The 27,576-nt window shown below is 35.8% G+C and overlaps 1 protein-coding gene across 1 annotated transcript in view; it reads left to right on the top strand.

The window, feature by feature from the left end:
- The window catches only part of LOC142532303 (uncharacterized), a 57,964-nt gene extending 31,677 nt beyond the window's left edge, over positions 1 to 26,287 (top strand). Inside the window, exons 6-7 of the mRNA XM_075638623.1 lie at positions 26,066 to 26,209; positions 26,280 to 26,287. Coding sequence (XP_075494738.1) covers positions 26,066 to 26,209; positions 26,280 to 26,287 — 152 coding nt within the window. The remainder of the gene's footprint in view (positions 1 to 26,065; positions 26,210 to 26,279) is intronic.
- Positions 26,288 to 27,576: the final 1,289 nt, after the last annotated feature.

The raw sequence follows: 27,576 nt of genomic DNA, 5'->3' as shown, positions 1-27,576 counted from the left end.
CGTAAAGATTAAGAACCTACTTCAAACTGATATACGTCTCACCTATCGCCTTGATAGATCAAAGAGTCAGCTCGCCCTAACACTACGTAACCCATCTCATGTGATACGACCCCTAATCGAAAGTTGATAGTAAAGATTGAAACTGAGAAGGATCTTGCTCACCGCTCTCTTTATCAACATGAAAACCTTTCTAGCAAGAAAGAACGTTACATCTCCAAGCTTCGTGGTGATATGGATAGAATGCAAGAATAATATAACTATATGCACCTTGTCATGGAAAACATGGAAGAAGAAGAAGAAGAAGAAGAAAAGAAGAAGAAGCACCTATGGAAGTAGTGGAAAAAGAACAGAGATGATGAAGAGATGATAAGGTAGGCTGGACTGGTATTATGGTTAAATGATATGAAAGAAAGAAGTGTAACATTTCATTGAGAATGTACAGAGATAAGTTGAATTATATTTTTGGGAACATACCTATCAGATATAATTTGACTTATAGTTTTGGGAATACAAATACTCTGATATAAGTTGACTTACATTTAGGAATTTACTTATCGAAGATAAGCTTCGGACTTAAGATGAAATGTTTGATTCGGGAATAATAAATTATTTATGAAAATATGAGATAAGAATTATATAAGTTTTGATATTCAGATATAAAAGTTGATTTTTATGTCAATAATTAAAGGTATGGACATTTAAATTTGGAATATTAAGCGATAAATTTAAATATGTAAGATTTTGGAATATTTAATAGAGGTAAGAAACAATAACTTAAGTTAAGAAATTAAGGTCATTACCTTAGGTAAATAAAGAGAGTTATGAGATATTAGTGGACATCGAGGGAAATGTAGCATGCATAATAGGTTCTGACTCTTCTTATAAAAAAAATAGGGGAAAGATTTGTGGAGAAAGACATCCAACGAAACTGTTTGTATTAAAGCATGTTAGGCTCATAGTTTTGATTAAAGACAGATTTAGTAAAAGAAGAATTGTTTGAGGAATTAGTTTCTTCCGTACAAGGTTGAAAGAAATTTTAACTAGGTTATTGGGACTTAAGTCAATAGGCTGATAAGGAGTTACGTTTTAAAATTCTATATTGGTTTTAAGTTTTGAGATATTAATCGTGATAATTTTAAGATAGAATAAAATAAGTATATTCAGTGCCAATTTTATTTAGTATACAATGGTAAATTTCAACGTCATTCTGAGAATTGGTTGGTGGGACAAGAATCATACAATGGTAGATGGTCGGGGTAAGAATGCCAAACTCCAATCCAAGAATAAATCATATTTTATGACAAGGATAAGGAACAGAAATCCTTCCTTTCTGCTTCTCAGATCTAGAAAGGCACGGAGTATGGCAAAGAAGTCTAACTAACAATAATGAGAGAAGCAAAAGAAGGAATTAAGTTTAAGATATAAAATATTCCTGTGGTAGAGAGCTTCGGAAAGGTTACTTTGAATTATCTCAGACTGTGAAATAGAATCCGAAAGTAACTTGATAGCTCGTGCTACACTAAAATCTAAGGAACCCTAGCAAATGGTTTCCGTTGAACTCAAGAAGCTAAAAGATCAATTCCAAGATTTGTTGGTCAAAAACAAATCAGACTAAGTGCCTCTCCTTGGGGAGCTTCCGTCTTATTGACACAAAAGAATGGTGAAAGCACAAGATAGTGTGTCGATCTACAAAGAACTCAATAAGATCAAGAACAAATGTCATTTTTCAAGAATAGTTGACCTTTTCTATCAATTAAAAGGAGCTAAGATCTTTTCAAAGCTCTATCTAAGGTCAGACTACCACAATTGAAGGCCAAGGCAGAGAATATTCCTAAAACAGCCTTAAAAAGAAAAGGGTATGGACACTATGAGTTCACGATAATGCCTTTTGGCCTGACCAATGCTCCAGCAACATTCATAGAACTCATGAACAGAGTGTTAAAGAAAATTCCTCGACAAGTTTGTGGTAGCATTTATTGATGACATTCTTGCATATTCAACAAGTGAGTAAGACCGCAAGGAAGATCTACGTCTTGCTCTACTGATGCTCAGAGAAAAATAACTAAATACTAAATTTAAGAAATGTGAATTTTGAAAAAAAAATGTCACATTCTTCGGTCATATAATCTCTGAAATGGGCATATCAGTGGATCACCAATAAGGTGGAGGCAATCATAGACTGGCCTTGATCGAATACTGGAATAGAAATTTAAAGTTTTTGGGATTAGTTGGCTATTAAGAAAATGTGTTGAAGGATTTTCTTCCGCTCACCAAGCTCACTCAGAAGAACTCTAAATTCAATTAGAGTGAAGAATGTGAGAAGAGTTTTTAGATCTTGAAAAAGAAACTCGTTTCTACGCTAGTATTAGTACTTCCCGAAGAAGGCAAGAAATTCACAATTCATAATGATGCATCAAAAGAGGATTGTGATGTGTTCTCATTCAAGAGGGCAAGTAATTGCCTATGCAACGATGAAATTAAAATCATGTGAGCAAAATTATCCAACACATGATAGTGAATTAGCCACAATTATATTGAGCCAAAGATCCAGAGAATCAATTTCTTTGGTGGCAAATGTGTGAAATTTAACGATCATCAAAGCCTCAAATACTGTTCACACAAAAGGAATTAAACATGAGGCAAATATGGTAGATCGAACTATTGAAGATATTTTAGGGCGTGTGCCATGGACCTCGGAGGAATAAATAAACACCCCCCTTGATTGAATTTGCCGATAACAATAATTATCATGGAAGTATTGAAATCAAATATAAAGCTATCATGGTACTTGAATTGTTGATAAAGTAGCTATTATCAAGGAAAAACGCAAGGCAGCTCATGATCGACAAGAGAGCTGGGCTGATTTAAAGTGAAAATCGTTGGAGTTTGAAAACAGTGAGAAAGCTTACGATAAAGTTTCCCCTATGAAAAGAGTGGTTCGATTCAGCAAGTCTAGAAAGCTAACTCCAAGGTATGTCAACCCTTCAAAATACTGGGAAAAGTGGGAAACCTAGCTTATCGGCTGGCTTTACCACCAGGCATGTCAAGGATTGACAACGTCTTCCACGTCTCACAGCTAAGGAAGTATGTCTCAGATCCAAGTCAAAATTTTAAAGTTGCATCGCTACTAAACGAAGGAAAGAAGTCTATATTCGAATATTGGACACCAAAGACCAAGTGCTGAGACGCTAAACAATTCCATATGTCAAGATACAATGGTCAAATCATATGGAATGACAAGCAACTTGGGAATTTGAAGAAAGTATGTGCAATCGGCACCCTCATCACTTTATTGATCTAGCTAACTAAAGTTTCGAGGGCGAAACTTCCAATAAGGAGGGTGGGATGTGAGAACCCGGATTTTTCAAAGCAAATCACCTCAAAAAGCTCGGAAAATAGCTCAAAAAGAAGCCGAGACAATGCAAAACCTTGAGAATTAAGGGTACGTCGCTCGGAAGAGGAAACCCTCAGCTCACAAGCTAAAACCCTCCGCTCAAGGAAGCTCCAAGATTCTTGGAAAAGAAACTCTCAGCTCAAAAGCTAAAACCCTCAGCTCAAGGATGTTCATTCATTCTTGGGACAAAAAACCCCTAGCTCATGAGCTCGATCTTTCAGCTCAAAAAAGCTCAACCATGCTTGTCCTAAAAAGGACAAAAAGAGAGCTAAAGGAGGAGTTAAAGGTTTGGACAAACTTAGTATGCAAGAAATGACCATTGAGATAACCAATGAAGGAGCTAAGGGAGGAGCTAAGAGGCTAGGACAAATTTATGGTGCAAGGAATGACTCATGGTGCTTGGCATATCTTTGACCACCATTATGATCATCATTACTCCATTCTTGGAGGCCAAGAAATCAGCCAAATGGCTAGGTGGAAAGCCTTTCTTTCTCCTATAAATACCACCTCAAGGTTGGAAGAAAAGCGCAGCAAAAAGCACTCTCAAATTTCGGCCAAAGGAGAGCAAGGAAGAGAAGGAAAGTTCGTGCAGTACAGTACAATAACCCCGTACCAAAGTGTTCCCCGATCGAAGACAGTATTTGTGAAGTTGCGCCGAAGTGCTGCCAAAATTTCAAGAAAGAGCTTTGTACAAAAATTCATGTAAGTGGGTTTTTGATATGTATATTCGTTTGTATTTTTAAATCTTGAATATATAAGTTATGACATGCATGAATGTGTGTCCTCATTTTCGAAAACAGTATGATGTCCGTCTTTTAAAATTTCGATCGATTATGAGTTTACTTCTATGTTTCGAAATTTTTTGATTCCGCTGAATCCGTTGAAACTCTGATATCTAAAACTTCTGATAAGTTCTGTCTGATAAGTTCTGTCTGTTAATTCTGAAATCTTTGTTACACTGTTACGATTCAATTTGAAATAGGACGAGAATTGTGATTCTGTCTGGCCCCCAATGGTGGGTATAAAACAATTTCCGTTTGGCCCCCATTGGTGGGTATAAAACTATTTCTGTCTGGCCCCCACCGGTGGGTATAAAACCAAGTTCTGGCCTCACCCCTTAGAGGACTAACATATTGGGGACAATTTGACCATGGAAATGAGATGAGTAACAGTGTTCTGTCTGTTCTGATCTGTTCTGTTCTGAATTGTTCTGATCTGTTTTTGAACTGCTCTGAATCGTCTGATAACCTTTGTCTCATATTTGTTTGTTTCTGTTATGATGAGTTAAAAGTAATAAGATTTGAAAGTTTGTTAAAGAAATTTTTTAAAGATTAAGTTCTATATGTATCTTGGAATCGATCGACCCCCACTTGCTGAGTGTATCCCAAAACACTCACCCCTTACAAATTTCAGATAAAAATGAAGAGCAAATGAATGAGGAGGAACAAGAAGCCTTCTGGGGATGGTAGCCGATGAGCAAGATACAAGAAATCAAGACTTTATTTTCTTTTTGTCTAGTTTCCGCATTTACAACTCTGATGTAATTTTCATTTCATTGTCGTTGTAAAGACAATATTGTTTTATGAAAAAGACTGGTTTTTGGCATTTCGATACGAGGCTTAATTGTTTTCGAGTAATTGTTAAACAATGCCGGATGTCACATACGCTTCGGACACGGGGCGTGACATATTCTCTCTAACCTTGCTGGTGTTGAAAACAAAAGGGAAGAAAAGCAGCAAGAGTCAAAGAAAAGATCTAGTCAACCAACTGATGAAGAACCTGCTGACAAAAGAGCAAAGAAGTGAAGAGCAGTAAGTTCAGTTAGATGACAGTCTTTCATTCTTAGTATGTACGAATCTGTACATTGGGAGATTATTTTATCTACAACAGTTCAGTTTATTTTATCTACGATAGAGTTTATCAGCTCTTAAATTCTATGTTTTGTCAAATACCAAAAAGGGGAAATTGTTAGAATCAAAATTTCGGAGTTTGACAAATAAAGCTTTTGAGGATTGTTGAACTGATCGGCTCAACTGAATTAATTCGATCTTAAACTGAAGTTGCCTGAACTGATAATTAATAAGTTAAATAATCGAAGGCAATCTAAATGCTCGAAGCTAACTAAATCTGCAAAGATATAACTGAACTATCAGTTGAACAGATCAATTATACAGTCAGCTCAACTGATCGGCTATATAGTCAACTAATAATCAGTTTGACACGTCATTAGTTAAATCATAGCTATCGACCGACAAATGGTACAAAGCAGACTACCGAAAAATTGTACAAAGCAGACTGTAACTCATAGTGGGAGCGCCGCATATCATACTGCCACAACGTACTATTGTCAGAAGAATGTTGGCACATTCATAAAAGACAAATCAACGGTTATGAGTCATTTAATGCATTCAATGTTACCGTTTGAAGCAAATCCTATAAATAGTCGTGAAGTTCAGTTGAGACAATATCTATCTTTGAATCGTTACTGTGATTGATTTTTGAATATACAAAGTTTAGCTACGATATTCTACAGAAAATGTGGGGACCCGGACGCTAATTCATTCCTTAATCGTCTTTAGGAACAATTCAAACAATTATAATAAACAGGGTCTAAAATTTTTTTTAAAATATAAAGCGGAAACGTAATGTAATTTAATTCATATTACATATTAAATATAACATACAATCCTTGTATTATCTACAAGAATTCAACTAGGTTCAACTATATATCAGTGTTGAATCATAAGTTGCTTCGAAGCCCGGATCTCCACGCTATCTAGTCCAGCCTCTTCCTTTTCTTGACCCTGATCCTATCCCACCTGTTGCCATGCACACATACAAACAAGACAACAGTCGGATAACTCCGGTGAGAATTATATTCTCGGTATAAATCATGTATACATGCAATCATAAAAACAATATAAAAATATATAACAGATATGTCTAACATGTATTCAAATCAGAATATAAATCCATATCAAGAATAAATCCTATACTAAACATGTACCATCATCAGGAACATAAATCGATATGTACCATATTCAGGAACATAATCAACGTAACTCAAAATAAACTGTCAATTAGACTCATGGCTCCACATTTAAGACTAGACTCAATCCTAGTCTAGGGATCCCGGTTTCCAGAAGTCGGCATTAACATATCGACCAACAGTAATAGAAAAGACTCCAGTTCTATCCACGTCGATAGGGTATCGATCACCAGTAATAGAAGAAATACCAATTCTATCCACATCGATATGGTATCGATCACCAGTAATAGAAGAAGCTCGTATTCTATCCACATCGGTATAGTATCGATCACCAGTAATAGAAAGAACTCCGATTCTATCCACATCGATATGATATCGACCATCAGTAATAGAAGAAGTTATGATTCTATCCACATCGATACGATACCGATCACCAGTAATAGAAGAAGCTCCGATTCTATCCACAACGATATAATATCGATCATAAGTAATAGAAAAAGTTATAATTCTATCCACATCGATAGCCAAAAATCCGGTGACAGACTTTGGCACTATCGCCAATACACTATCTTGTGACATCGTGCAATGTGCCCGTGGCAATCCCACCACTATCAGGCGCTTCTTTCACAAGATTACTGGTCTAATACCTGCTGTCTATAAATCAAGAGAACAAGTACATCAATCAAATCAATACAATAAGGTAAAGTATGTGATTTAGGAAAACTCGAGCCAACCTCACTCGAGTTGTGCAATCCCAACTCAACATTAATTTATACATTTATCTTCTCGGTCCGACGAAGACGAAGTATTGAAGTCAACTCTGTCCATACCAAATCTGATAATGACAATCGAATAGATACAATATCAGTACATGACTCAGTTCAAAACCTGTTCTGATTAATACTTAAATCAAAACATAATCTGATCAATGCCAATCGACATATGATACCACATACAATCTCAACCAATACCGATTCTGATCAATATCAATTTACGGATGTTTCGACGGTATAACAATACAGTCTCGATAACCCCGTCAAGTCCAACACCACAGATATAATACCAGAACTCATAATCAATATTGGTGCAACTCATAATTTCAATAACAATACAAATCTGATTTCGAATCTCAATTAATCAATTCCAAAAATCATAACAATTACATAACCAGTCTGTTCTTTAATCTGATTTCGATTATACGATGTCCACTGTATCCGAAACACCATATATGATTCCTATTCAATTCTGATGACATCATAATTTCAAACGACATCAAAACGTAACAAAACTTACGCCCAGTTGTAGCTGTCGTCGCTAGGAACACGTTACTGTCCTTGGATTCAAAATCAGACGAACGGATTTCTCGTAAATCGAATTCTAAAATCAAGAAGTAAAACTTCCCCTCAATTCTCGATTTTTCCTTATTAACGTTTGTATGTGTATATATATACATAACTCGTGCATGATAGAAACGTGTCATGTTCTTGTTCTGCATGACTCGCGCATATGCGCCGGAAGCCTTATCCAGCTACTGGACTACTCGCGCATATGCGCGCACATTAGTCGCGCATATGCGCGAGACCTACTGTCTCGTGCCTCCCCTAACTCGCGCATATGCGCGCCTTCTGCCGCGCATGTGCGCCAACCTTTGTGTCCTGCTCGCGCATATGCGCCGTTCACGTCGCGCATATGCGCCAGGGTCTTCTGTCCACTCCGCGCATGGCTCGCGCATCACGTCGCGCATGTGCGCGAGCACACCTTCTTACACATATATTTCGCGTCTTTTCTCACCTTTTCCGGTCTAATACTTTTCGTCTATAATTACCTTGATTAATCAAGAAATCATCCCAGATTAATCTCAGATTACGGTAATCAAATCCTTGGGCCTTACATTTCTCCCCCTCTAAGATATGATTTCGTCCTCGAAATCACAGGCAATCAACTCAGATAAAGAAAGAAATGTATAACGAAATCAATCAGAACTTATCTCAGTGACATTAATTCTGAACATCGCTACTTCATCAGACTCTGTCTTCCAAATAATCTTTTTGATGCTTTGTCAGCTCTATTGTAGTTCCAATAGCAGTATAGCCTCCATTCGAGACTATCTTTCTTTCCCGGATCGTGACTTCAAACAGGAATAATCGTTCAAGAAGTATAATATCATAATACAACTTTATTCTGATAGAATCAATCACAAACTATTGGCTATACAACATCCGTATATACCAATCAACAGCTCATACCCAATCAATATCATCAGCTATTATCAAATTCAATCTCAGATATCACCGTAATATCATTCCTATTTAGCGGAAATCTGCAGTACTCACTGTACAATACCTCGAATAAAACTATTTTGATATTCATCTAATAGCTATTATTGTACAATAATTCATAAAGTGACAAGACATCAGGTCACTAGTGCTAAAATCCAGCACTACAGTTCCTGGATATCCTCCAGTATCGAGATAGTTCGCTCCGACTATCCGTCAATCTATAAACCATAGATATAACATCATGTTATACATTCTGTCAAAAGTTTAAAATCAACCAAAAATCACGGTATGATATAATTAACTTTGGCATTCAATACCATCTGACCCCCTTTTCTGACTTACCTCTCAGTCATCTTGTCATATCTGTATGTCATCCTGTACAATATACATATGCCGATTTGAACAATCGTTCAATCATAACCACATCCTGGTACATTCTTGGCACGATTTCGGTAAGTCTATCACCAGATCCATAGAATTGTACTCCTATTTCTATTCAGAAATCGATAATCTGTATAACCAATCTTCTGGTTTCTATCTTTCTGTCCTCATCTGTCAGCGATTTAGACATTTCAATACAAATTCTGACATAACTGATTTCGTTTGTTTACATCAAAACTGTCCGTTTGAATTATCACACATTTCTTGTTACCAGAATAATACTGAATCTACTACTGTGTGCCTCTGACAATACCTGTCATTTCAAATTCGAAATATCTGGCACAAACAAATCAGCTAATTATATAAAATAAAGCATTACCTACCTGGTATTCTGATTAACATACTGTTCTGACTATCGAAATCAAGTTCTGAACAATCTGATAACTGTCTCAACTGTGCTACAATCAATCAGTATACTATCTTAAGATATCACAGACTCTGAATGCAATCTGTTGCAATCTGGATTCAAAGCCGAACAATTCTGTATACAATAATCTCAGTTCCCAGAATATTCAATACAAATTTCAATTGTTCGATTCAATCAATCATACGCTGCGAATATATCAAAATATCATAGATAAAACGAGCATAAGGTCATCAGAACACTTCGGAACACAGGATTTATCAACCCATACACAGAACTGAAGTATTCCCCAGAGAAACACATAATCAAATGTAACTCTAACTCTCAGGCAGTAAATCTTCTAGCTGACATTTCAGTTCTTTCAATTCAATCAATATCATTCTGTATAGAAGTCTAAAATGAAATTCATAGCTGATATCCAATCAAGGCTGAAGTCGCTCTCACTGATATAAGACAAATCCGGAATTTCATCTGGAACGACTATAACAACTCTCCTGCTACTGACAAATCATTCCCAGACAGGCTCAACTTCAGTAATCAACTGAATACATAAGGAATTACTCCACTCTTTTCGATAATCATCGAATCATACATAATACGGATATCAAGGAATTCAAAATCGAGAATTCTTACCGTATATCATTCGTTCATCGGCCATTTCAGGTCCGAATCTTACCATCTCTTGGCAAGAATCTATAATAGTTCTGTACTTGTTAGCATATTGATATCAATAATGTAGTCAGAATCAGATAACACAAGTACAACATAGTCTAACTCGATTTCATTCTCATCTTACTGCAGTACACAATATATTACAGAATTCACTGATATCAATTCCTCTCCCCAAAAGGTACAAAGATCAATACTACTGTAATACAGACCCAACAGGTACAACATATATCAATACAACTCAGTCAAAGATAATCGTAGGGAATGCATTAGTATATATCAATACGTATGCAACATAATCATAAAAGATTATTACCTGCCACTATATCATCACGTGTGTCCTGGGTCTGTTCCTCGATCACTACCACCAGATGATTCTGCTCCCCTGAAATCTTCGGGAACCTCCCTGTGGACAGACTCTAGCAAAGTGTCCTTGTTGTTTACAGATATTGCACCTACCAGTCACTCCCTGGCACTGCTCCATGGGATGTCTCCCTCCGCAAGTCCTGCAATAAAATCCAGTATAACTCGGGCAAGAACCACTGGAGCTAGATGAACCGCTCCCTAACTTCTTGAACTGTTTCTTTCGAGCTTTCTGCAAATCTTGCTTCCCACTCGTACTGCCACTATCCAATCGGAGAGGGAATTGTTGTGTCTGGGGTTGCATTGCACACAACCTTTCTTGTTGTCTAATCAGACTCGCCTCAGCTCTTTTTGCTTTATTCAAAGTATCAGCAAGATGGTAAGGTCGCTGCATATTTATCAATGCAACTATCTTTGAATTCAATCCTTTGATGAACTGCTCGGCTACAGCTTCATCATTCCCAGCTATCTGAGGAACAAAATGCAGTAGAGTAGAGAATTTAGCAACATATTCTTCAATATTCAGTTGGCCTTGTCTCAAATTCTCAAACTCTGCTCTATTGTCCTCTCGGTACGATCCTGAGGAGAATCTTCGATAAAATTCAGCTTTAAAGACTTCCCACGTAATCACCGTACCCTGCTGTTCTAATACTCTTTTGGTTGTAATCCACCAACTCCTAGCGACCTCGTGTAACTGGTTGAGCACCAATTTAATTCTCTGTTCGATTGGAAAATCAAGTGAATCAAACAGTATCTCTATATCATCTAACCAATTCTCACACTCCACTGGTGTCTCATTACCCTGCAAAATCGGCGGTTGAAACGATTGAAACCTCTTCATCTGTGTTTCCATCAAAGTTTCTGTCTCATCCATCTGATCAGTCGAAGTACTACCCAATTCTCTAATTCTTCTGGGAGGTATATCTGATTACCACAAGGGTTAGTACCACATGAGATAAATCAATCTCAGTCCCTTCCTGAATCAGCTTACCTTCTGATCAAGAATTGGTTCTGATTCATTTTCAAATCAGACATATTACCAAATCAACGCAGGTATTCAGGTAACATGTATTTAAAAGCAGTAAACATAATATCATGCTAGCATACATAATGTAAGTCAACATTATAAGTAAATCACATGCTAGCAATCACATGCAGGAAGGATAATTCAATCTACCCCTGCTCACTCTCTTCTATCTCAATCTCAAAGACCTACAGTTCTAGAACCTACGGTTCTGGAACCTAATGCTCTGATACCACCTGTTGTGGGGACCCGGACTGCTAATTCATTCCTTAATCGTCTTTAGGAACAATTCAAACAATTATAATAAACAGGGTCTAAAATTTTTTTTTAAAATATAAAGCGGAAACGTAATGTAATTCAATTCAAATTACATATTAAATATAACATATAATCCTTGTATTATCTACAAGAATTCAACTAGGTTCAACTATATATCAGTGCTGAATCCTAAGTTGCTTCGAAGCCCAGATCTCCACGCTATCTAGTCCAACCTCTTCCTTTTGTTGACCCTGATCATATCCCACCTGTTGCCATGCACACATACAAACAAGACAACAGCAGGATAACTCCGGTGAGAATTATATTCTCAGTATAAATCATGTATACATGCAATCATAAAAACAATATAAAAACATATAACAGATATGTCTAACATGTATTCAAATCAGAATATAAATCCATATCAAGAATAAATCCTATTCTAAACATGTATCATCATCAGGAACATAAATCGATATGTACCATATTCAGAAACATAATCAACGTAACTCAAAATAAACTGTCAATTAGACTCATGACTCCACATTTAAGACTAGACTCAATCCTAGTCTAGGGATCCCGGTTTTCAGAAGTCGGCATTCCCATATCGACCAACAGTAATAGAAAAGACTCAAGTTCTACCCACGTCGATAGGGTATCGATCACCAGTAATAGTAAGAAATACCAATTCTATCCACATCGATATGGTATCGATCACCAGTAATAGAAGAAGCTCGTATTCTATCCACATCGGTATAGTATCGATCACCAGTAATAGAAAGAACTCCGATTCTATCCACGATTCTATCCACATCGATATGATATCGACCATTCAGTAATAGAAGAAGTTATGATTCTATCCACATCGATACGGTACCGATCACCAGTAATAGAAGAAGCTCCGATTCTATCCACATCGATATAATATCGATCATCAGTAATAGAAGAAGTTATAATTCTATCCACATCGATAGCCGAACATCCGGTGACAGACTTTGGCACTATCGCCAATACACTATCTTGTGACATCGTGCAATGTGCCCGTGGCGATCCCACCACTATCAGACGCTTCTGTCACAAGATATCTAGTCTAATACCTGCTGTCTATAAATCAAGAGAACAAGTACATCAATCAAATCAATACAATAAGGTAAAGTATGTGATTTAGGGAAACTCGAGCCAACCTCACTCGAGTTGTGCAATCCCAACTCAACATTAATTTATACCTTTATCTTCTCTGTCCGACGAAGACGAAGTATTGAAGTCAACTCTGTCCATACCCAATCTGATAATGACAATCGAATAGATACAATATCAGTACATGACTCAGTTCAAAACCTGTTCTGATTAATACTCAAATCAAAACATAATCTGATCAATGCCAATCGACATATGATACCACATACAATCTCAACCAATACCGAGTCTGATCAATATCAATTTACGGATGTTTCGACGGTTTAATAATACAGTCTCGATAACCCCGTCAAGTCCAACACCACAGATATAATACCAGAACTCATAATCAATATCGGTGCAACTCATAATTTCAATAACAATACAAATCTGATATCGAATCTCAATTAATCAATTCAAAAATCAGTAACAATTACATAACCAGTCTGTTCTTTAATCTGATTTCGATTATACGATGTCCACTGTATCCGAAACACCATATATGATTCCTATTCAATTCTGATAACATCATAATTTCAAACGACATCAAAACTGTAACAAAACTTACGCCCAGTTGTAGCTGTCGTCGCTAGGAACACGTTACTGTCCTTGGATTCAAAATCAGACGAACGGATTTCTCGTAAATCGAATTCTAAAATCAAGAAGTAAAACTTCCCCTCAATTCTCGATTTTTCCTTATTAACGTTTGTATGTATATATATACATAACTCGTGCATGATAGAAATGTGGCATGTTCTTGTTCTGCATGACTCGAGCATATGCGCGCTCAAAGTTCGCGCATAAGCGCCGGAAGCCTTATCCAGCTACTGGACTAGTCGCGCATATGCGCGCACATAAGTCGCGCATATGCGCGAGACCTACTGTCTCGTGCCTCCCCTTACTAGCGCATATGCGCGCCTTCTGCCGTGCATGTGCGCCAACCTTTCTGCCCTGCTCGCGCATATGCGCCATTCACGTCGCGCATATGCGTCGGGGTCTTCTGTCCACTCCGCGCATGGCTCGCGCATCACGTTGCGCATGTGCGCGAGCACACCTTCTTACACATATATTTCGCATCTTTTCTCACCTTTTCCAGTTTAATACTTTTCGTCTATAATTACCTTGATTAATCAAGAAATCATCCCAAATTAATCTCAGATTACGGTAATCAAATCCTTGGGCCTTACAGAAAAACTCACACATAACAGAAATATTTATAGCTTTCAGGCTATTATTTGAGAAAAAGTACTAGCACATTTGTAGGACCGAGTGCTTACCGCTTTACGAAAAACTATGGCTAGTGGTAATGGTACAACTCAAATCTTTTTAAACCGCACAGCAGCTCAAGCACCACGGTTCGATCGCTCTACCAAGCAAGGACAATTATTGCACCCAACAATCTCCCTCCCAATAATTGCACTCCTTGCAATCAATGAGAATCGAACCCGTGACCTTGGCTCTGATACCAATTGTAGGATCGAGTCCTTACCGCTTTACCAAAAGCTATAGCTAATGGTTATGGTGCAACTCAAATCTTTTTAAACAGCACAGCATCTCAAGCACCACGGTTCGATCGCTCTACCAAGCAAGGACAATTATTGCACCCAACAACATTATACTGCTATATTCGATCTCTTAAGATTAGTTGTGCTAAGAAAGAAAATCAATTGTATACTGACAAAGTGAAGGAACTAAGAGTTTCAGTTTTGGCAGTGTCTAAGTCCAAACTGAAATGAGTTATTACAGCTTCTATATGTAATCAAAGTCTTTTAGTGAAAATCATATCTTTGTGATAGAAGGGATGACATATGAGCATTTGAAGTCTCCAAACATCCATAAAATCTTTGTGTTCTTTGCTTCAGTTATTCGTTGAAGTATTCAATCTATCAGTTAGTTTATTTCTACACTTAAACTAGTTAAATGACTGATATCGACAACATGATTCCTGAATTCAGTTTATCACTAAACTGATTCATCTTTATAAAAAAAGAGTCAAATATCTTATAGTGTTTATTCAACCATTCTCTTCTAAACACTTCGACCCTTCAAACCGATCCTAACACTTGAAGAAATTATTCAAAGTATTTTTGCTAGAGTTGTTGATGGATGAACTGTGTGTCAATTGTCTTCTAATGATTATGTCTCATTTTGTATGCATTTCTCCAAGTAGTTTGGCTCATATTCTACGATCATTGGTCGCAGATCAGGTCTCAACTGTCATCTTCCACGATCACTTCTTCTTAGCTTAAATTCCTCGACATGCAATGGAGGCCAGTTTGTCCAATTTCCCAACCACGGTTGCTTCTATTTTCTCCTTGATGTTGTATGTGGCATTGTGAGCAGTTATGGATCTATGAATCATGCTATCCTTTTCCTACCTACAATTCAACCGATGAAGTTAATGGGCCATAATTCACTTTTTTATTTTTGGGATTTCCCTTCATTTACTTTATAGGCTGAAATTATATTTTAGGGCTAACAAATGCCCCCAAGACAATTGGCCAACATGCCATTTTGCCTATATATTGATACATCAATCCACACCTTTATTCGGAATCTGATAGACCTATTAATTTTCCGATTTTAGAGAGAATGAGTTGCTAATTGTAACGTACCGTACTTTTTACTACTTAAAATTTGCGGAAAAATTAAAAAAATTTCTTAAATAAGAAGTAAACTTTCAAAATTTTGATAAAGTAAACCGTTCATCCCACAACCATTGTAACCAAATATCACAAAATAAAGTTCACCAAAATATTTTCTTAAAATCTCATAACCAGTAATGTAACTCAAAATATTTTAAACATTCATAAAACTTAAAACATGGCGGTCCTCGGGTTTAGCCTCCCGCTCAGTCCAAGCCAGCTCCTTGGTCCCCACCCCTAGTCTCCTCGAAATCATCCTCACCTACATCGATCAAGTCTAGTGAGTCTAAAGACTCAACACGTATAAACTGGGAAGTAACGAATAGTACGTAATAAAATCACATGCAACTCCAAAACAGAGAGTACATACTTGAGACTTGAACTTGCAACTAAACCTGAACATGCATACATAGCATAGACGTAACATAACATGAAAACTTTCATAAACATGCTTGCATACTTGTACATACATAACTTCATCATTTTGCGTAGAGGCATGTTTCAAAGCAAGTGACCCATAACATAAATCGCCTAATCAGACTAAACCACAATAATGGGCTGACAGGGACGAATCCACTGCCACATACATGAGATCCTCCTTCATGATTTAACGGGTGGATTGGTCCCCGTTCATACTTTAACACTTTCCAATCCTCATCTGAACCCATTCATGATTTAACGGGGTGGATTGGTCACTATTCATGCTTTACCACTTTCCAATCACATACATAATTTGCTCACAAGACATTTAGCATACCTCAAAAACTTAAAATATTTTCTTTGCACGTCGAACATACTTACTTGGCATTGAGGGATTCGTTGGATCTCGCTTGGGGCCGCTGCTGCAACATACTAACCTGAATTCACACTCTTAATTTGCATAACTTAGACGTAGGTATTCGTACTCGCCCCGAATCAAGTAAATAGCTTAAGACATTCTAAAATACTCGGGACTTGACCTCATTCAATCAATGTACTAAACCATGACATGAAACCCCAAAGCAAACATTAAAATTTTCCCAAAAAACTGAAGTACACGGACCCCGTGCCCAGGTCCGGCTCCGGGTCCGTGCAGGTACTGTAAAGTGTATCGTATAGAAAAAAGAAGGCATGGACCCCGTGCCTAGGTCCGTGTAGGGTCCGTGTAGACTCTGTTTGTTGACACTTCGGAGGAAACAAAGGCACGGACCCCGTGTAAGGGTTCGTGTGGGGGTCCGTGTAGCCGCAGTAGGAGAAAACCCATGAAACTTCTGTACATGTGCTGCTAACGCTCTAAACTCGATTGTACGGACTATGAACCGACACCTCGAGACCCATCCTAGGTTACTAATACATTGACACCACTTGTACAAACACGCCGAAACGACGCTATCCAACCTAGGAAAAAATTACAACTCAAAACATGGAATTTGACACCAAATTGTTTCCTACGACTTCTAATGATTTCAATTGCCTATCGACACTAACCGGAATACCAAATATCAACCCAACATCATACTAAACATACCTATATGCAGCAACGCTCACCCGTCGATTCCTAACGAAGCTTGCAACAATAAAACTTCAAGAACACATCAATAACATAATTTTTCAGAAACGCAGTTTGAGCAGTCTCACGAAAAACGTCATAACTCACTCAATTGTTATCCAAATATTTTGAATTTTATATCAAATCGAAGGTATCAAAAAGTTCTACGATTCATATGTTGAAAGTTTTCTCAAAATCACGAACGAAAAATCGCAGTTTTTAAAGTACAATGAAAAATGAAATTTCAGATCTAAAAGTTATTTCAAAACTTATCTAAACACTTTTCTGCTCAAACAATGAACGTCATACATGAATTTTTACGCATAATAAACAACACAACGCATAATATGACGAGGTCAATGCATAAACGAAAGAATATACGTGTCTTTAAATCCTTAACGTTACCGAACGACGACACTGAAGCGGGAAGGATGCGAGAGACGATCCGAGACGAATGTGGCACTATTTTCCTTGAAGAAAAGGGACGAAAATCCCTGAAATTCTTGAAGAGGGAGGGGCGGCTGCTACTAAGGCTAAGAACCCTAACTTTTCTCTCCTCTCAAATAATAAAAATCTGAAAGTATGTGTGTGTGTGTGTGTGTTTGTGTCGTGTGCTTGTGTGTGTGAGTGTGTGTGTGCATGTGTTTGGGTAGTGGGGAGGGGATTAGGGATGTTAATTAAGAAAATAAATTGCTTAATTAGTAATTAACAACTAATAAAAATGCTAATCCACCTCTAACTTTAACAAAATCCCTTAATTTAAAATAAGGTGCACAAGAAATAAATCTTTAAAAATTTTAAAACTCCAAAATTCCTAAATAAATAATTTAGGCTTTAAAGATGCTGAAACTTAACAAATTATTTAGAATGTCCCAACCTCAACTTAAAATAAAATACCGCATAAAAAAAATTGCCAAACTCGTCACCGGTCTCTTTTCTTCGATCCCGCCTCGAATAATCGCCTGAAACATGAAACTCGAAACACATTTTAACGTGCATCACATAAACGTAAATAATTTAAAATAATGCATTTAAATAAATCATGCACCACTAAGACTCATTTTAAAATTAAATAAATTCTTTAATAATTAAATAAATGCATGGGTTATACGTGTACTGAATTTGGGCTCTACAGTTCCTCCCCCACCTTTATAAATTTCATCCTCGAAATTAAACCTTACCGAACAACTCCGGGTAGCGAATCCTCATGTCCGCCTCTGACTCCCAAGTGGCTTCCTCCACTGATTGATTTAGCCACCGGACTTTGACCAACTTGGTCACTTTGTTCCGAAGCCTACTGTTGCAACTTTGATTGTTGCACTCCCAAAAGCAGGTTGTCAACAAGTAGTATAATTCGGTGAAGTCCGAATATCGTATCCACAGGGAAGTTAAGGTAATTACAAGTCCACTACAATGTCTTTTTGTTTTTGTTTTTGTTTTTTTTTTTCTTTAATGGTTTAAATCTTTAATTGGTAATTTTTAATTGTTCAGATTTTAATTTAAGTAGTTGAGATTAAATGATCCACTTTTGGTATTTTAATAAAGTTAACATTAATGAACATTATTGAAATCCACTTAATAAAATTGTTCCAATATATATTAAATAATCATATTTTTATTATGTTATATATTATTATCTTATAAGTATGTAATATATACCAAAACTTGTAAATGTTGTCAAGTATTTATTGTGCTATATATATTTGTAAACACTAAATCAAGGTTCTCACTTTAAATGGTTGGTAAAACCAAACAAACATTTAAATGGTACCAAGAAATTAATATTATGATATTAATAAATAATAAATCAAGGCATCCACCTTAAATGGTTGGTAAAACCAAACAAACATTTAAATGGTGCCAAGAAATTAATATTATGATATAATCATATAATAAATCAAGACATCCACTTTAAATGGTTGGTAATATCAAACTAACATTTAAATGGTTCCAAGAATTTAGTGTAACATATAGCAACAATAAATCAAAACTCCCACTTATAAGTAGGGTATAATAATACTTAAAGAAATAAATATAACATAAACAATAAATAATGATTAAATAATATAAAACATAGATTCTTACCTTTTAATAACCTTATTATCATGCCAAGAGTTCCACCTTTTCATCTCAACTTTGGGAAGTTAGCTACTCATTATTCATTGTGTAAAACTTTGAATATGAATTTAACGTGCTAATTATATTTAAATAAAGAAATAAAGGAAAAACAAAGAGAGAAATATTATGAACTCAAAGGTTTGTTCATAAAATGAGGGATATCTCAATACATTACAATGCACCCCTATTTATAGCCAAATTTGGGGAGACAACCACAAATAAAATATTATTTTTTACACATAAGTCTTCATTGGTGTTCCAAGAAATTAATATTTTAATACACATCACTTTTGAAAATCTTCTCATCTGAATTTTCTTCTCCACATAAAATAAAACATGTAGATATCTGAGTTGTTTGAATTGTGGTATTTTTTTAACCATTTAACCAAGTAATTTGAGAGATATGGTCAAAATACTAGAGCACGGTAAAATTGCCACTTCTTTGCTAACTTTAATTGTTGCTTAATTTGATCCCACTTGTGAGATGATTTTTATCTCATGCTTGCCACCAATATTGTAGATATTAATATTAGCTTTCTACAGGTCCAAGAATCATCTTAATCCCATTTGCAACGCCAAGTTTATTCTTGTTTTATCGAACCTGTAAAAAATAGTAAAAACTTATAATTACACAACAACTTATATTTTATACAATTTATTATAAAACATATAATATTTAAACATTTAATAAAACAAAAACTATATATTTATATTATAAAACATTTAATTAATATACAATTTTTTATCTTTATCACACTCCCCAACAAGTTTATTGCTACTCCCTAGCAATTTAAGCGTTAATAGCAACAAAAAACATATTGATTAATTTAAATAGAAATGTAATCAGAACTATCCAAGTATTTAAATTAAATTTGAAAACTGTCAAACTAATATCAAGATCATCATAATTATAATTTATGAAATAATATGAACTGATCAATTCAAAGCTTATTTTCAGGTAGTTAAATGTACATGGCTTTCAGAAATTCCTACTAAGAGTCTCAACTCCATATCCTCACAGGTTAATAAGTGTTTCAATTTATGGGAATGATTTCTCTCATGGAGTTGGAATATAGATAAATGCTCAGGAAAATGGTTTACAGAATGCAGACAGACAAACGAGCCAAACTAATCAAAAGATAGGAAATCCATAGATTCAAAATCCAGTTGTTCTTATTATATATTTTTTCCTGATTTTTTTTTTACATCATGGAATCAGACTAAGTTTATGCTTCTTGACCACATATTTATTTAATTTGTACAATGTATTTCTCTCTTTCTTTCTTTTTTTTCCTTTTTTATTTGTATTTTTATGAGAGATAAATAGGTCGCAGCATATACTTAGAAATTACATAAATCTTCAACATTTTTTTTTTTATTTTTTTTCAGGAAATATCAATTTTTTTTCAAAATAAAAACACAAGATCTAAACAATAGATAGCCTCTTTGATGATCAATAAAGGCTAGCAAGCTATTTTCTCAATACTCTCCACTCACTCACAAAATATGTGTGAGTTTAAAAAAATTTAGGCACTCTTATCAGGTATATCTTGGGCCATATACTTTAATAACTGATTTTATCACAATGGTTAATATTCAAAAAGATTTCATAAATCATATTTTTATAGTGATCAAAATATTAAAATTGACTTTTTTTTTCAAATAAAAATTTAAACATCCTTAGATAGATTATTACAATTTCTAATCTAAACCTTTCAAACATGTAATGTATGATATTTTTGCAAAAATTACTAAGATACAAACAATAAACATGTTTTTATTTTAAAATAATTTTACATGTTTTTATTTTAAAATAATTTTTTTTAATTTTTAAGTTTGTTCTCCCCCCAATCAGAATATGACATTGTCCCTATTGTCAAAATAATTATTAATAAAGAGTACATAATGAAAGAGATATCACCTGGAATTTTATTGAAGATAACAAACTGAAACAAACGCAGACCAATCCACGATTTTTGAATCAATGATCCAACTTTCTTTTCTTACTGCTTGATTGCGACCAATTGATATTTGTTATCATCGGATCAGGCTTATGAACAAAAGCTTCCAAATCATAAATTAATTGGTCGGCAGTCGAAGCACAGATGAGCATCCGTCGTGAATTTTCTGAAATGAAATTCTGTTCCACAGCTTTATCAAGAAATGTCAACAAACTATCATAATAATTATTGATATTCAACAAGCCCACATGTTTATTATAGATATTAAGTTGTGCCCAAGAAACAATGTGAAAAATTTCTTCTAATGTACCAAAACCACCTGGTAGTGCGATAAAAGCATCAGAATTTTCAATCATTTTGGTGATTCTTTCATACATAGAAGAAACTTTTAATTCCTCCCCAATAGTAACACCTGTAATATTTCCTTCAGCTAAAGCTGTAGGAATAATACCTAAAACCTGACTACCTCCAAGATGAGCAGATGTTGAAACAGATCCCATTAACCCAATATTACCTCCCCCATATACCAAGTGAATTTTTCTCTCAGCCAATATCTTTCCAAGATTAATCGCTGCTTTTACTAATACTTCATTTTTTCCAGAACTCGACCCACAAAATACACAAATATTTTTCAATGTTTGTGCAGAGGACCCACGATGTTTTTACTTTCTTTTTGGTCTGCAAAAATAGAGAAAAAGTTGAGATATTTTATAGGGGTAATATATTATCATGACAAAACTATGGGTCATAGATGTAAGCAGAATAATCAGAATAAACAGTAAAAATAATAATGACACACATGCATATAAACAGTAGTGTGATTGTGGCTCACAATTTTCCTCTAGTTTTACGTCCAGAAACGGCTTCAACGCCTTCTATGAGTCGAGGATATGCTTCCCATCCAATTTTCTTATAAATTGGCAAACAGGGTCTTTTTTAGTCGGATTCCCAAGACTATGACGCTCATCTTGAAATAGTTTCCATAAACGGAGAAGTTCAATTTGCACATGTCTACTAGAATGCGTCTCAAGAATCAATAAGATGTTATCTAAAGACTCCTTACTCAGCTCATTCTTAATGAAACCAATTTTATCTTCTCTGTTATAGGAAACACATCCCAAAGATCTGCATCGTTTGTCACAAGTCCATCTTGCACACTTATGACAAACCCCTAACCTTTTGGCCCTTCGTTTTTTCGCATAAGTGCTTTTTCCTAATCCAGACAAATACCGAATGAGCAATGATTGTGGAACTTCTCCTCCTAATCGGACCTTAGCTTCTATTACAAGACGAATATCTTTTGGAATTACTTTTTGCATTAACAATCTCAATCTTTCACACCTACCTGCATAAATTTTCTCAGAACATTTTCAGGAAAATATATACAAATTTTTGAGAGATTTTCATCCATTTTGAAAAGAAAATAAATGATTTTTTTTATTTTTGTATCAGCAATTGTGGGAAACTGATTTAACCGACTATGAGAGTCACGGAGTACCGTTATCCGCCATTTAACCAGGAAAATAAAAAGATTAAGGAAACCTGAAATAAAAACAAACAAAATTAAATGCAACATAAAAATTTAAGGATCATGTTAGATCTAAATTTATTGTGGCGATGAAAATCAAAACCAGTAGATCACTCGTTAAAACAGTAGATAACTAAAAAGCAGAATCAGTAGCGTAGAAAAGTAGAAGAAGTACCTAAACGGATATAGAATCAGAAGCAGAAGAAAGGACTTTATTAGACTCGACATCTTAACGTTATCAGCTTTAAATGTTAGCGGTACCTTTTTCTAGTACAAGTATTAATTGCAGCTTAATCACTGTACAAAGTCATTTAATTCACTTTGCCGATTTTAGTATAAAACAGGACTGATTGTTTTATAGCTTTTCTGCAGGAACCTATTTCGGTAATAAAGCTGATTCTATCAGAAGTCAGAAGACGGTTTCTGATTAAAGACGTTGAACTCAGTCACCTATATATATGGAACAAACCCTATATAGAAGACAGTGTGAAATATCTCTAAAAATCAATCTGTATTTCACGAAACGAGAAAAATCACGAATCCTTGATATCTTCGAGTTCAACATAAAGAAAAGTAGCACACGCTTCATAGCAGATATCTGATCTATTGAGATCATTTTGTGCTACTATTTCTTACACTCTTCACAATTATTCACTGCACTCATATTTTATCAAGAAGAGTTTGTAATCTGAAAAGAGTCTTTTCAGAACTTTGTTGTATCGTATTTTCACTGTGTTGAGCAACTAAGAGTTTCAGTAGGCAAAGGGTAAGCCCTGCTAAAGTGGGTGTGTACAAGAGTTGTACTGTAAAATCCAAAGTCTTTTAGTGATACCTTCTGGAAACAGAAGAAGGGAAGACGTAGAAGACTTTATATTCGAACTTCCATAAACAACTGTTATCTACTGATATTACTATTTTCATTCACTCCATCAGATTGTTTCCGCACTTAATATTGTAATATGTTGGAAGTATTCACGACAAGATAAGCTACTATCTCTAACAGGATTTTAGCACCTTCTTTATCAGAGAAAGAAAAGAAGAAATTGGAGAAGAGTCTTTTCCCTGAAAATACATACAGATGGCACACTTCAGCAAGGTTCCCATGTTCTCGAAAGAAGATTTTTGTAACACCCTCGACCGGTTTTAATAAAATAGCAGCGGAATATAAAATTTTCTAAAAAGAAAGAAGGATTTAAAATACATGTCAATGTATAATCAAAAGTATATACATGATCAATCAAATGATACAACAAAATACAAAATATCATTTTTGTGATCATGTCAAAAATGCTATCAAAATAGTTTTCTTCCTTCCTTCTCTATATGCATATGACTCCGGCCCACAATCAACGTCTCGGCCCGTCGCTCTTATCTGTATCACATGAAATAACTGAAATGAGTATAAAACTCAGCAAGTGGAACTCTTACATAGCAATGGATACATATATCATACTCTGTAAAACATGGCTTTGAAATCATTAAATACCATCAACTCTTGAAACATGAATAACATAGCATAATATAACAATAAGATGGTATTTCTATTTTCTCTATTGGATTGATATCTATAAAGTATCTCTGTCTCTGTACCTATATCCCATCGATATACATCGATAACTCTGAGGGATATAAGCCTATGGTCGTTGATCAACTAATTGCATGCAATCTATGACTATCTATCTATCAATCCAATAAATCATTTAAACTCTCTCTTTGGCATTAAATCAAACATTTTGAAGACTCTTTTCTCTTGTATTCCATTTTTCACAATTGAGACATTCAATTGCCCCTATTATACAATCAAGTATATCAATACATAATATGAATCAAATGGAAGGGAATAACACATTAAAACCATTGAAACACCATACATATATTATCATGTGAGCACAAGGAATGAAATTCCACTTACAACCACTTGGAACCTTGGTTCTAAACCTTTGGTTGAATTCCTACAACAATAAACCATAAATTACACCATCAACATCTCAATAATCATAAACCCATAACAATTAATCCATAAAACCAACACAATCACCAAACCCATGATTTCTCCCAACACCAAAACCAAGAATAAACTAAACTAAAAGCTTACCTTAGCTTCCTTGAACCCAAGTAAACCTTGCTCTCAACACAAAATTCCAACAAGATGCAAGAATCAAGGAGATGAAGTGAAAGAAAATGGAACCCTAGCCTTCACTTGAGGAGAAGAATCGAGAATGAGGGGAAAAGAATGAGGAAAAGTGAACAAATCTATGCCTTATATCATTAAAATCTCGAAAACATGCTTCCACTATTCATCGACCGTAGGTGGGCTCCAACATGCACCGCGGGTGCGGTGTACCTACGGCAATACAACCAAAATTCTGAAACTGACGACCGCGGGTGCGGTACAAAACTTACCGCGGGTGCGGTGCCTCCACCGTGGGTGCGGTAACTATCACACCGCGGGTGCGGTGTCTGTTCGGCAATCCACCAAAAATGCTGCAATAAAGACCGCGGGGGCGCTGCTCAAATTATCGCGGGTGCGGTCTGGTCTCGGCCAAAACAAACTCTTATGCAACTAAAATCGAATCGCAACGCTGATACAATACAACTACCATCGACTAATATCAACAATGCCACAAAACAATAATAACCAACAATACTATGACCCATAATCACAACTCTTAACATCTAAACCAAATAATCCATAAACATACGAAAACTTAAACCATACCGTTCACCAGGCTTGGCTATTACAATTTTGATGATTGGAAGATCCGTATGCAAGCTCACCTTGCAGTGCAGGATGATGACATGTGGTATGTCATCACAGACGGATCATTAAAGATCTTAAAGCCAAATACAGCTATTGCTGTTACTGAAGGTGCACCTCAAATGGTTGATAAACCACGAAACGAATGGACTGGCGAAGATAAGAAGAAAGCCAATCTTGATAATGTCGCTAAGGACATTCTTTACAAAACTCTTGATAAGAACACATTCAGCAAAATCAAAATGTGTTCTACTGCTAAAGAGATCTGGGAAATGATCATTCAGATATGTGAAGGAGATGAGCAAACAAAAGAAAATAAACTGTCTGTAGCAATGCAGAAGTTTGACAATTTAAAGATGAAGGCTGGTGAAACTCTAAATGAGTTTGATGAACGTTTTAGTAGCCTAGTCAATGAGCTAGCAGCTCTGGGCAAAGAGCACGGCAATCGAGAAATAGCGCTCAAAGTAATGAGAGCATTACCCAGAGAATGGGACGTAAAAACAATGGTTATGAGAGTCTCTAAAGATCTAAACAATTTGGAATTACATGACTTGTTTGCTGACTTAAAAGCCTACGAGTTCGAACTAGAAGTAAGAGGTGGAGAAGAGTCCTCAACAAATCTGCCAACCAAGGCCCTTGCTGCTACTACTGCTATTACTTCTACTGCTGCTGCTGCAGTCATTCCACAAGCAGTACCTGTTACCCTTATTGAAAGTACTTCTGAAAAGACTGCTGAAAAAATCAGCAATGAAGCTATATCCTTATTTGTGAAAAAGGTCTCTAGATTCATGAGAAAGAATCACCGAGCCTACCAAAACCCTAATCGCAACATCAAGAAAGATCCATCATCTGGTGATATGGCATGCTTCAGCTGTGGAAAGATTGGTCACTTTATTGCTGACTGTCCAAAGCCCAAGAAAGATGACCAGAAGAAGAAAGAGTACAAAAGAATGACAAAAAGTTCAGAAAAGACTGCAAAGCAATGATTGCTGAAGAAAGCAAATCTAAATGGGCGGATTCCAGCTCTGAGTCATCTGACTCAGAAAGTCATTCTAGTGAATGTGATCCAGAAGAGATTAAATGTCTTATGGTAGATGTTGAATCAAACTCAACATCTGAAGAGGTATCGACTTCGACTCTGACGAATTTACACAAACTGATTTAATTAAGGCATTACATGACATGGTAAGTGAGTACTCAAGACTTTCTCAATCATTCGAGGAAGTTAAGATTGAAAATCTAAACTTAAGAAATCAAGTCAGTAAGTTCACTTGCTTGCAAGTGAATAGCTGCGATGATTTGAAAGTGGAGATGATTAAGTTGAACACCGAGAATGAGAAAGTAAAAGCATATTTACCAGACAATGAAATCTGAAAATCAGAAGCTGTCTGTTCTTGGAAATGCTTGGAATAAGTCTTCTATTTCATTGGAAAAATGCAAGAATTGCATAAGCAATCTGGAGATAGAAGTGGTCTCGGATTCAGCAATTATGAAAGCACTTCTGAAATCAGTACTCAGCCAGAACTGGATACAAGCAAAACAAAATACATTTGATTTGTTAAATCCAGTGTGGCATATGAACCGGAAGTACCGACTGTTCAAACTGAAAGAAATATAAATCAGATGAACAGAAGAAAGAATTATGGTCTTGGTTATATTGAACCTAAGGGAAGAATTGACCAAAGTTCTGGATCCAGTAGAGGATTCAACTCAGGAAGACAACCCCCCATGAAGGTTAAAAACTACCAGTACTATAATTCTAGACTTGTTCAGAAGAGATACAGGCTAGACAATAGGAACAGAAGGGAAGAACAACATTCTGAGATGCATAGAAATAATAGACCCTGTACTGCACACACCTCCTTGGATACCCGAAGTACAAAATCACCAAAAATTGTGCAAATGTGGGTTCCTAAGGGACTAATAAGGTTGGACCTAAGTAGATTGGGTACCAGACACTAAAATTTGTGTTTGCAGAAACAGGAAAAGAAAGCTAAAGTAAGCAGCTCCACGTGGTATCTGGACAGTGGATGTTCCAGACACATGACTGGACAGAAAAATCTACTTTCAGAAGTAATGAG

Source organism: Primulina tabacum, chromosome 18, assembly GCF_025594145.1.
Source record: "Primulina tabacum isolate GXHZ01 chromosome 18, ASM2559414v2, whole genome shotgun sequence".
NCBI classification, from domain to species: Eukaryota; Viridiplantae; Streptophyta; class Magnoliopsida; order Lamiales; family Gesneriaceae; genus Primulina; species Primulina tabacum.
This window is presented reverse-complemented; position numbering and strand designations above follow the sequence as displayed.